The sequence below is a fragment of the Tachysurus vachellii genome, chromosome 8 (genome assembly GCF_030014155.1).
Source record: "Tachysurus vachellii isolate PV-2020 chromosome 8, HZAU_Pvac_v1, whole genome shotgun sequence".
Taxonomy (NCBI): Eukaryota; Metazoa; Chordata; class Actinopteri; order Siluriformes; family Bagridae; genus Tachysurus; species Tachysurus vachellii.
The window spans coordinates 16,495,191-16,507,878 of NC_083467.1; the positions used below are offsets into that span (position 1 = coordinate 16,495,191).

At 36.8% G+C, this 12,688-nt stretch overlaps 2 protein-coding genes across 7 annotated transcripts in view; both read left to right on the forward strand.

The window, feature by feature from the left end:
• The first annotated feature begins 374 nt into the window (after positions 1-374).
• On the forward strand, positions 375-6,728 carry rbm45 (RNA binding motif protein 45). 3 transcript variants are annotated; one of them, XM_060876577.1, is made up of 10 exons: positions 375-860; positions 1,055-1,177; positions 1,925-2,051; positions 2,169-2,288; positions 2,649-2,825; positions 3,548-3,677; positions 3,798-3,894; positions 4,439-4,602; positions 5,467-5,682; positions 6,431-6,728. In XM_060876577.1, exons 1-9 carry the CDS (start codon positions 591-593, stop codon positions 5,657-5,659), a joined length of 1,401 nt encoding a protein of 466 aa, XP_060732560.1. In that variant the 5' UTR covers positions 375-590; the 3' UTR covers positions 5,660-5,682; positions 6,431-6,728. The 3 variants fall into 3 exon arrangements, with proteins under 3 accessions (XP_060732560.1, XP_060732559.1, XP_060732561.1); XM_060876576.1 differs by having other exon boundaries at positions 5,467-6,728; XM_060876578.1 differs by lacking the exons at positions 5,467-5,682; positions 6,431-6,728 and adding an exon at positions 4,822-5,154.
• Positions 6,729-8,410: 1,682 nt separating this feature from the next.
• osbpl6 (oxysterol binding protein-like 6) overlaps positions 8,411-12,688 on the forward strand; it is a 42,794-nt gene continuing 38,516 nt past the window's right edge. For all 4 annotated transcript variants that reach the window (XM_060876579.1, XM_060876584.1, XM_060876583.1 and 1 more), the window contains exon 1: positions 8,411-8,675. The gene's annotated coding sequence lies outside the window, so the exon portion shown is untranslated. The remainder of the gene's footprint in view (positions 8,676-12,688) is intronic.

Consider the following 12,688-nt stretch of genomic DNA (forward strand, 5'->3'; position numbering starts at 1 on the left):
ATTAGCAAGTAGTGGACTACCTGTTGTGCCTGATAAGTATTTTTTTTTATTAGAAAAACAAACAAAAAATAAAAAAAACCTTCTTAATAGTACAAGCCATGGTAACCAATTGTTCAATTAATCCGACTGATTTTTACACTTTAAAACATTTTAGAAGTCACACATATAATAGCTGGTTATATCCTTTAAACAAATCAATGAATTATGTTATTACTAGTAATTCAAATTGTACATTTTTATGGGGTAAAAAAATGCTTGTAAGAAATTAATTTTTATTTCATACTAATAAAGTCTTTATGAAGTTTCAAATAAGTTATTTCTTTTATTATTTAGACCTTTAAGCAGCACGACTCTTATTTTGAAGTCTTAGATTTGAAGACAAACAGTGTTTGGATTGAAGCTAGTGCGTTAGGCTTTCTCTTCGTTTGCACTTTTCAAGTGGATCAGAAGTCGAATATTTCGGTGAAACAGTTTTATTTTTGTTGCTTTGCGTTTTTAGGTGTTTTATTTACATTTCGTCCAGTTAAAGTAACTCGCTAGCTACTTTAAAAGCGTGTTAGTTAGCAAGGTTTGCCACAAGTGCGCTGAAAATGGAGGACTACAACAGGCCTTCGTCTTATCTCGATGACCCCCCGAACAGTCGACTGTTTCTGGTCACCAGCAAATCGATCACCGAGGACACTATTCGGGAGCGTTTTGCCCCTTTCGGTGAAGTCCAAGACATTTGGGTTGTAAAAGACAAACAGACAAAAGAGTCTAAAGGAGTTTCTTTTGTGAAATTCGCTAAATCCTCACAGGCGTGTAACGCCATGGAGGAAATGCACGGCAAGTGTCTGGTGGAAGGAACCAAACCCATTAAGGTGTTTGCTCATTACACTGTTTGTTTAAATCTCATGTTGCATTATTTATTTTTTTGTTTCATTAGACGACTTTGCAGACCTTTTAAAGACCTCTAAAGGAAGTGTATTTCCTTGTACTCGCACTCACTCTCACACACTCACTCTCTCTCACACACACACACTTATTGTTTATTGTGCTCTTTTCCCTTGGACAGGTGTTTATCGCCCAGTCCAGATCTTCTGGGAGTCACAGAGACGTGGAGGATGAGGAACTGACCAGAATCTTTGTCATGATTCCCAAAACATTTACTGAAGAAGACCTGAAGGAGACCTTCAAGGTGTCCCACTAACGTCATTATGATGTCAAGACGATACTTTATCTTTAAGAGAGATTTCTTATTCTAGATCGAACACAGTTTGACAGCTTACCTTTGCACTCAAAAACACATCGATTATAATAATTTATCAGATTACTATTTTATATATATATATATATATAATTTATTTATTTATTTATTTTTAAAGCGTTGATTTTAGAGTGCACCAGTGTCTTAAAATAAACCTGTTTTGATTGTACAAGAATAAAATATGTATATTACAGGTCCTTAAAAGCGAACAGTGTAAGTTAAGATAAGTTTGCTGTATAATTGTTAGAAAGGCAAAGGAAGAGAACACGGCGTTATTGGTGCAGGTAAAAGACCACATCGTCTGTGTTGCCAAGTCATATAGAACTTTCACATAATAAGTCACATATTTATACATCTTCTCTCCGTTACAACCACTCGATGAACGACGTATATCTTAATTAACATTAATTCATTCATTACTACTTTATCTTGGTCAGTGATGCACTTCTATACAGCATTCATTTAAATGTACTGTAACTGTTGTTTCTTTCAATCTCTGGTTTAGAAAGGCGGCGATTTCACACTCATTGACAGTATATCAAGCCTAGACAAAATTACATAAATTGTGAAGTAAATTGTTCATACACCATAGATAATTAGTAATATTGCTTGATTTTGACAACTAACTTTCTGTCTTTCATTCTTCCACTTGTCCTCTCATACTTTCACTAATAACAGACCTATGGAGATATAGAGTATGCCATTGTCATAAAAAATAAATCTACAGGTGAGAGTAAGGGTTTGGGCTATGTCCGATTTCACAAACCCTCTCAGGCTGCCAAGGCTATAGAGAACTGTGACAAAAGTAAGTGGCATGACTGTGCTGTTTCTGTGTACGTTAGTGTTAATTTCAAACCGTAGTGAGAAATTTGAGCATGTGTTAGGCATTTCTATCCTTTATACCCTCTGTTTGTCTGACCAGCTTTCAGAGCTATTCTTGCTGAACCAAGGACAAAAAACTCCTCAGCTGACAACGACTATTTCAGCAATCAAAGATCTGATCATGTAGGAAATGAGCCAGGCTTAAGTGCCTACCCATTTGGTGTGTATTATACCTTTTGTATTATAAGTATTCCAGTTTTAGTATTTATAGATGGGTAACACTAACAGATCCAAAAAAATATCTATTTTGTTTGTAGTCTCTTCCTGTAAAAAGTTGCTGCCTTTTTGTGTGATTTATAGAAACTCCTGACTAGTCAGTATTGCAGTTCAACAGTGCTGTGGTATAATCTGTGTTCTACATCAGTTACTTCCAGTCCACTAATTTGGTTAGTTAATTTGGAATAGGACATTTGAACAACGCTGATATTTCGTATAACAAAATTAGGTTTCTTTCTCTGTAACTGTTAGTATTGTATAAATTGTATAAAGTTAGTACTAAAGTGTGCATGGTGTGCTGCAGGTGCAGAATCTAGTAGTTACGCTGCTGGAGATGGCTGGAACTCGGACATGATAACTAGGTGTCTGATGGTGTCGTCGCGTGTGCCTGTTGCACAGGAGCAGATTTACAGCCTGTTTGATCTGATCCCAGGAATGGAATACTGTGAGATGCAGAGAGACCAATATGGTTTCAGTAAAGGTAGTGTAGACCACCTTATTTATAACACTTTAATTCACCCTCAGACTGATCTGGATCTCTGTGCAGTTCATATTGAAATCTCAGTTCAAATATTTTTGCATCTTTGCGTTTGTACTTGTAATTACTGTGTAATATGAAATAACAGCGTAGAGTAACAGCGCTGCCTTGGAATGTAGTTAATCCCTTCTTATAAATTAGATATTTTTTAGGACTTATTTATTTACAGACAGCCCTAGGATTATTGGCACTATTGGAAAAGATAAGTAGGTTTTTGTGTTTAATTAGTTAACCATCGTGGTGAAATATGACAGAATAAAGACCTAAATTAAACTAATTAGGTTACATTTTTTAAATTAAATTTTTTTTACTCATGTTTCTAGTGGTGCCAGTAATTCTGTGCTCCATGCCAACAAAAAGTTCATTATGCCCAAAAAAGCCCCTCTCATCTAACAACAGATACACACACCATGACTTTAGAACCGGGTTCTGAAGTCAGATGGGCAAAATCTTTTGTCCCATCTGACTCTAGTCCCCGATTTTAAAGTCACAGTAGCATCTCGTGAGCTCTAAGTGCGAGCACCTGTTGTTAGATGAGAAGGGATTTTCTTTTTCTTTTTGAGAACGATAATTTATTTGTTGGCATTGAGCTGTCAGTAATTTTCTACTCTACTTTATTTTGAAACATTGTTTTAGGGTGTCTTAATGATATTTGTTGTTTACAGGCCAGGCTATGATTCGCTACAGTAATTTGGGATCTGCTGTGTATGCTAAAGAAAAACTGAATGGCTTTGAGTATCCACCTGGAAACCGACTTTCTGTGGCTTTCATTGATGATGGAGAGGACAGGACCAGGTAGAGGCCAGCTTTGAGCTGTTATTATTCATTATTCAGTCTTTAATATAGTTTTCACCTCTTGTTTGACACATCTTCACAGCATTAACACCAATATAATGGGTTTTCTTTTCTTGATAGCCCAGTAGGAAAGATGGCCATGCAGTTGGTTGCAGCTCAGATGATGTCTATGGTGTGGAACGGCCCCTCTGGAGCTCAACTAATGAAGACCACTGCAGTAAGCAGCACTCTTTACGCACCACAGTGGGAGATGTTTAGCATGATGCACCAAACAGTATGAGAGTATAATGGAAATAACTATGTAATCAAACCTGAGTTCAATTAAGGAATCCCACTTAGGGGTTCACATAATGGTTTTCACTTAATAGTTGTTGTTGTTTGCCTTTGGCTGCTCCCTGTATGGGTTTGCTGCAGTGGATCATCTGAGCTGCGTATCTGATTTGGCATGGTTATTATGCCGGATACCCTTCCTGACGCAACCCTTCCGTTTTATCCAGGCTTTGGACCAGCACAGAGTGTCAACTCCCCAGGGAATGGGTTTGTTCCCTGCCTGGGAATGATGGGAGTGTGGGATGGTTTTCACCTAAAAATCAGTACTTTCCCAATTAAATATAATACTACATAAAGGGCATTGTAGTACTGGGTTGGCTGAGGCACAATGTTATCACTTTTAAATTAGGGCTAAATAACTGGTTTAGTCTTAATAGCAGCATTTTGTGCTGACCTCCTCTAACTAGCTGAATAATACAATTTGTCTGCAGGGTTATGCAGCTTCATCGTTGCCCCAGAAACCTCGTGTACAGACGGATGTTGTCCTCCCCTCTCATAAGAAACTGGCTGCTCCTGACAGTGTGGTCAAAGAGAGGCTTTTTGTCATCTTCAACCCCTCCCCATTGCCAGTGGACATACTTGAAGATGTGTTTTGGTGAGTGCCACACTTCACACACACAGCATTTCTGAAAGGATGTCCATAAATACTGAAATACAGAGATGATTTGAACATGATCCATGAGCACTCCAGCCCAGTGATGTGTACGATTAGTGTTTAATGCTTCTGTAATAGTGGTTTATTGCAAGTGCATTGAGCGATAGAGAAGTGCAATGCAGAAAAGGTTTACTTAAATGCAAAATGATTCACCTTCAGGTCTTATTCAGCATCATCCATTGGCAGTTTGCGATGTGCTTCTAGAACAGTTGATTCAAGAGCAGCACAGAGCGCATCATGTTCTGGAGCCTTCGCACAAGGGTGTAATAAGACAGTGTGAAATTCAATTGCAAACAGGTTATCAAATAAGAAATTACAGCTTACAGAGTAACAACCCGGTAAGCAGCTGTGATGTTTATACAATTTACAGTTTCTCCTTTATGGAGCTTTGTGTTTATTTACCCAAAATGCCATTTTGTGTATAAAAGAGGCCCAAAAAACCAACTTTTTCCTAAAATGTGTACTTGCAGTCATGGCTCTGAATCCAATGCATAATGCACTGTGAGTGTGTTCCTGTGCAGTCAGCAGCGAATATCTGCATATATACTAGACATCTCAAATCTCCTCACATTTCATTAATTAGATCATACTTTAATTAGAGATTTTCTTTTACGGCCATTTTGATCCTGATTGGTGAATCCAAGTGTCTTTTATGTTGCATGACTGCTCTGCCCTGAGACGTAGATGCTGCTGATTTATGATTTGAAAGACGCGTTTAATTACAGATGAGTCTTATTAGATTAGCACAGTCCTTTTGTTTTCCAGTAACCATGTATGAACATGTAGGTTTATATTTTCTTGCAGTCGTTTCGGCTCTTTAGTGGAGGTGTACCTGGTACCAGGCCGGAATGTGGGCTACATTAAATATGCGGACCGAAAACATGCGAACGATGCCATGGCAGCACTTCATGGCAAAGTGGTAAACGGTGTGAAAATGAAGGTCATGCTTGCTGATCCACCTAAAGAGGAGTCCCACAAGAGGCAGAGAACTTACTGATGCAGCTTCCACATTGGCATAAGGTAGGTCACAACTTCTGGTAAGGCATCACCTTTAGTTCCATCTCATTGTCTGGCTAACAGTTATCTCATGCAGGTGTTTGTTAATATTAAGTTACATTGAGATGAGACAAAGTTACACTAAATCAGAAACACACAAACCAACACCATGATGTCATGTTTCATTAAAGCTATTTACCGGGTAAAAAAATGTATGGACAATTTTAATCATTCCTTAGATTTTTTTTAATTAGACTTTTTTGACTCTAAATTAAATTTTAACTTATTCTCATTGTACATTCTCTTTAAATTTCTGTGTGCTTGTAATCAAGTAACATTCTCTTTCACTGATGTCTTGTCTCTGCCTGAGACCAGGCATAAAGAAAACCTATTTATCTTTTGCAGGTCAGATAAACAGTCTACTTCAATACTGTGCTAATGATTATTTACTTTTTTATTACCAATTACTGAATGAAAGATGAAATTAGATTAAAATATCATGCTTAAAAAGAACAATGATTATCATGTGGGTGATTCCATAATCTGATGTATTTGCTTATTTGTTTGAGATTTTCACTTTTAAATGACCAATCTGCGTTCTTTCGTTTTTCTAGTGATATTCACTAACCTTTTTAGGCCCTTAAGGCACGATTCTGCTCGGTGGATAAAGCCTGACAAACACAAGTGCATGTCTATATCCATTCACACACAGGAAGCAGGTCTCACAGCAGGGTGTGCTTGTATAACTGGTTTGCTGTCTTTGTTCCTACAGAGTTTAAGTGACATGACGCATGACTTCGACATGACTGGACGGATTTTTACGATGACACGACCTCATAGCTACGGACAGTGACTACTGTACATATGCTGTTTGATGTTTTGCTATGCGGATGATTGCTATGTCTCCTTTAATACTGTATTCTTTTTTTCGTATATGTAATTGTGAAATACACCTATAAGCGGTGTACATTTAAAGACTGTGAAGACAAAGACAGAACAGACACCAGACATTGCTGTTTGCGTTTTCATGTAAATGATCTTACTACTAATAAAAAAAAAATAATAATCCAGATGAATTGCTTTGTGTTTTTTTTTTTTATAATGTTAACATTAGGAATTATAGCATTAGGAATTGTAAAGTTCTTTGTTACATTGTAGTAGCGAGTGATACATATCCTTTCCTTTACATTTGTTACTAACTTGTTGTTTTATTCATTATTTTCTAAACTAACAAGAAAACTGCAATATAGCCGTAAAGTGCAACATAAAATTTGTTTAAGGTTAATATTGTTTTATTTGGGATATTTCTTTGCCAAATAGCCTGAACTGAGTCTGTAACAGATATGGCTGTCATGACGAACCTTGTGTTTTCAATCTGTACACTAATAGTATCTAATTTATTATGTTAATACTCCAGAGCGACCTGCATTAAGATCTCATATGATGAATAGGATCACAGTAAATGTTCTGCTCGATCGTAAGTACACAGTTGGACCTGTTGCACTCCACCAGGTGGCAGATACTTTACGCTGAGCATAATTAAAGCTGCCATGTCATGTTTGACAGATGTGATGTTTGTGCAGCTGTAATGAGGGACAGTATGCCAACTGACACCTATCAAATTATCCATGATGAGTTTTCATTCATCTAACGTAATACGATATTTTAACGATCATTATTTAGCTGATATTTTTTGTAGAGGAGTTTGAGGTTAATCACCGTAATTAGCATAGTAAATGTGAATGGGGATGATGCATTAATTTCTCTAATTTAATCCTGAGCAAGACTGGGGGGAAAAGTGTGTACCTGAAAATGATTTGCTCTGATTTGCTGAATTTATGAATACATATCTTGAAGATTGTGGACCTCCACTGACACGAGGCTGACTCTGTTAGGATCCTGAGGCATCTAGAGATTTTACCAGCTTGAGTTAGACTCTGCTATACTAAAGAGGAGATGCCAACTCTATGTGACAACAACCTCCTCATCAATACAACATTTGTCAGACTGTATATTTATAATCACACCCTCCAGTGTCACCTGCATGAGGATGAGGTTCCCCTTTGACTCTGGTTCCTCTCAAGGTTTCTTCCTTTACCATCTAAGGGAGTTTTTCCTCCCCACAGTCACCTGAGTCACCTCAGACTTGCTCATTGGGGATCAATACATACACATTTAAATATATCTAATATTCATCTTGAATTTTTGTATTATTTTAATCTTTATATTAACCATTTGTTTTATGTTTATGTTCTGTAAAGCTGCTTTGAGAATGTTAATTGTAAAAAGTGAACAAATACAAATAAAATAGAATTGAATTGAATTTCTAGACAAAAAACGTTCAGAGGAAGATTGCAGAAGGAATACAGATCTCCCAGAGTTTGAATAGGTTTTCAGTGCAAGCCCGGTTTTTAATGCAGAACCATGTTTTTGTTTGCTTCAGTAGGCTGTTTATTAAATGTGTTGCTCAGACTTCATACGCAATAACGAGCCGCTCCGGCTTTTGCGCAGAGCCAGCTGTGTAATCCAGCTCCTGGTCTTCCAAATCCCACCTCCTGTGCTAGGATTGGTCAATGCAATGCTACTTCTCTACGATTGGCTAGTAAATGAATGAACGTATTAAGGGATAGCTCGAAATGAAAAAAAATTAAGCCAATCCCAGCTCAGGGGGCGGGATTTGTCAAAATACGGATGGGAAAAAAACAAAACAGATCCAGTCCTGCTCTTAGTTTAAGCTCGGGCTCTGAAGTCATCTTCTTTACTGCAGGGAGGAGCGTGAAATAGCATCTATCTCTAGTGCGTTCAAATTCAACTACACACAGCACTTTGCTCACTTTAACCAGGTTATTTATGGCTAAAAACGTTTATAATTTTAGCCGATTAACGATGCACCTCAGAGGAGATAAGCAAGGAGACACTGATAGCTGCTGATGGAGGAATAAACCATCAGTCTCTGTGATTACAGCATCCGGAACCATCAGGTTTATGCGCCAAGAAGATGGTCAATAAAGCTAACGGTTAGTATGCAGCTCCTTTACCATGTCTTCTTCCTCCTAGTCCTCCTCCTCTTACATCTGCTTTATTTTTTGTAAACCAGCTCCAGTCTGTGACATTGTGTATGACTCTCTATCCAGTGTATTGTTTATATTGATCATCATCATCACATTGTTTATAGTGACATCACGAAAAAAACACTGTAGTTCTTAGAAACTGTTAATAAATCAGTGCAATCGATGTACTTTCCTGACCAGGAATTTGCAGTGCTTTGTGATGCTCATGTCCTGCACCTGGTAACATATGATGAGGACATTAATAGTGACCTGCATCCTGATACCTGTCCATCTGTTCCTCATCTAATCCCTGTCTAATACATGAAGACTCCTGTGTTGTGACATGTTTATAGCTTTATATATTGACCTTTTCATTTTGATTCAGACACTCAGAAAGTTTACACAACGTGTCCTGATTCATCACAGCTGCACATCTTCGTCTTAAGAGCTGGAGAACTGGACATCTTACATGTTTAGGCAGCAAGGTCAAGCTGTGACATTGCAGACATTGTATCTGATATTGACTCCATGCTTCCTTTAACACAACACTTCAAATACACTGGACTGAGAAGTGAAGGCTTTAATCTTTAAGATTTTAAGAAAGTTGTCAGGAAAGGGGAAAAAATAAAAGGGAAGCATAAATCCTCTTAAATGTGTTGCCAGGTCATAGGAAAAGCAAAACTGTTTTATTTTATTACTGATAATAATAATAATAATAATAATAATAACATAGAGAGCTTTTTATTTCTGCTTGTGTGCTGAGACAGAACTGTGTATGATTTTTTTTCCTTTACACTTAAAGACATGTCCTTATCTGACCTATTTTAAGAATCGTCTCATTTGTATTAAATAGCAAACTAAAGGGTGTCGGAAAAGTCAATAGCCAGTGTGCTCTTACCCTGACTTCCTAACGTTGGGATATTTGCAGGAAAAAATCTATGCTGTAAAGTAAGATATAACAATGAGAATATGTCGAGCAAAATTTGCAATAATACGTCTTAAATAAATAAATAGATACGGTGGCTGAGTGCGTAGAGTACGTAGAGTATAAGGGTACACATATAGAGCATATGATGTATAGTCATAATATGTTGTAGTTGTACTGTCATTTGTTCCTGACCTTTCAGACACCTTGTAGTTCCTGCTTTGCACTGGGTACTTTTTTAAACTTACCAAGCGTATTAAAAGCTAAGCTCATTACTCCTATGAAAGGTGTTTCTTATTAAAAAGCATAGTGGCCTCCACATGACACCAGGTACAGGAATGATACCTTGTTCTAGAGTTGCACTCACTTTATTGTAAACTCAACCAGACCACTGAGAGTGACGGTCAGAGTCTCTTTTAATTATGCAGTAGTTAGGACACTAATGCTGTCACCATGGACACACTTTACCTGTCCAATCACATTGCAGGTGGACAAAGTCAGCAGCACCTCTAATGCTTTACTCAACAAAGAGGTTTGTGTAAATTCTCCATGTGTACTGCTTCTGTGTGTTGTACACGTGTACATGCATTTTGTTCTGTTTCTAGAAGACCTAGAGTATTTCTTGGAGCTCTGTGTGTCCAGTGGGATTGGTTTGTTTATGTTTAAATAGCACCTTTTGTTATGTATAGATTTGTATAGAGGAACTATGCTTCTGTTGCCAAAATGCTTTGGAAAGCATTAGGCTGTGGTAGTTCAGTGTTATTGTGAAAGCCTTGACTCATTCGGCTGGGTGTATAAGCTGCTTATTGCTCTTAGTCACTACTGTACTATTTTTTTTTTTGAGCCAATCAGACCCTTTTCTTTCAACACTGTGACATTGTCATTCACTTTAAATCAGAAATTTCCATATCAAGCAATAAATGTTGCTGTTCATGACTCCTCTCACCATTAGCAAGCTGAAATTCTTGTAACACAAACTGTATAATTATAATAATAATTTAATTATTATTTAATTAATAATAAGTTAATATAACTAATAATTTGTCTCACACTGTGTAAATGTTTGCGTAAGCCAAACCAAACACCAGAATTTGCAGCATATTTACAAAAGTTTTGGAAAAGATGTTATTCTTTGTTATTGTGTGTTTATGTTAAATGCCTAAAGATGCTCAAATATTTTTCCCGACACATATCGTTTGCACTTAGTGACATCCACACAACTCCATAAAAGTTCAAGCGCACAGACATCAGGGAGCATGAAATGACTACTAAACATAAAGATAAATCAGAAGTTGAAGTTATTTCAGCTTTGTATGGGAATAAAATCTTTAACTGGTAGGTGAGAATTAAGTGAGTGGAGCGACATTAACAATAAACCAAGCACACAGAGAAACTATTTTTAAATGTACATTTTAATTGTCTTAGTTGTAGTGCAGGATCCAGAGTGTTGCACAGCATGTAAAATAGATGACGTGGCAAACGGAACTGATTTATAAGCCATCTTTCCGTCTGACGTGTGCTAAATCTTTTGTCAGCTGATGTATTTGTTCACAGCTTATGACTACATGCAGATAAACCAGCCTGTCCTCCGTTTATACAAAGGCATTCGTCATAATTGAACGAAGTATTGTTTGTATTAATTTATGGGTTTGTTTTGCCTAGCTTTCTTTATTTTTTATATTCTTTCATTTTAATTCAATTTTCTCAATGCTATTCTTAGTCCCTGAACTTAACATTATAATCCATATGTAAAAGTATAGTAACCTATGCAGATTATGTTATTTGTCAGTCAGTCAATGTTTAGTTTTAGTTCATTAGTTATTCTTGTTATGCTGAAACCTTCTCACACTAGAGACAGTAAGTAGGAACCAAACATGTTTCTGAAATTTTGGGCTTTTTAGGAACAAAAGTATTATTTTTTTGTCTAAATGGCAAACGGTTTACAAACAAATCCATTCACATGCAGCCTGATAAATGAAGCCCACTGTTTCCTTTGCAGGTCAAAATGCACACAGACTCTCACACTTACTCACATCTGTAAGTTACAATTTAAGATAAAATTCAGCTGTGGTACAGCATTAGTCTGTTATTCATGCAGTGTAATGTGACATATGACATGTTAGCAAATCCTGTCTTACTTTAAGCGTACTATTGTACTATCATCTTATTGATCAGAAAGGTAATAACTGACATTTAATTGACATAAAGGGCTTGTTTTCTTAGGTTTTGCTTCATTAAATGGAATCCTGGAATTACTGCAGTCTATTTATTATTTATCATTGTACTCTGGGGTTCTCTGGTTTCCTCTCTCAGTCCAAAAACATGCGTTGTATGTTGTATGTCGCATCTCAAAATTGTCTGTGGCGTCTGTGTGCATTTGTGCCCTGCGATTGTTTGCCACTCTGTTCACCCCGTGTCCCCTGGGATTAACTCCAGGCTATAGATCTCCAGGTTTAAAAACCTCCTCAATGAACACTGTACCCTATAATCATCATGTCAGTTTAAACTAATGATGCTATATTTTTTATCAAATCTCATGAGCATGTTAAATTACATGAACAAATAGGTAAATACTACTAAGACTATCAACAGTAACTTCTTTGACTTGCAATTCATTGCAATTTCAGCTAAGCTGTTACTTTGCAACACATATTTGAGCCCTCCTGATAATGATGGTCTATGTATACCAGGTCACGTGTAAAAATCCAGGTTTTTGAGTACTGAACGGATTATAGTGCATTCAGGTCCCATCATTGCCAAGATATCAGTACTGGGCTCTTCAGCAAGGTCTTTAACCATCACCTGCTCAGTTGTATAAAAGAGATAAATGCAAAACGTAAGTTTCATTTCTGTAAGTCGTTCTAGATGCAGATGTCTGCAAATGCTATAAATCTAAATCTGGTGCAATTTATTATATATATATATATATATATTTTATAATTTTCCTTGAACACATTTACCAGGAACTTATTATCATACACCATTCTCAGTATACTATAGCAGTGAAACTGTAGTTTATGTTTTAATTTGTTCATGTTTTCCAGTTCTGCCATAC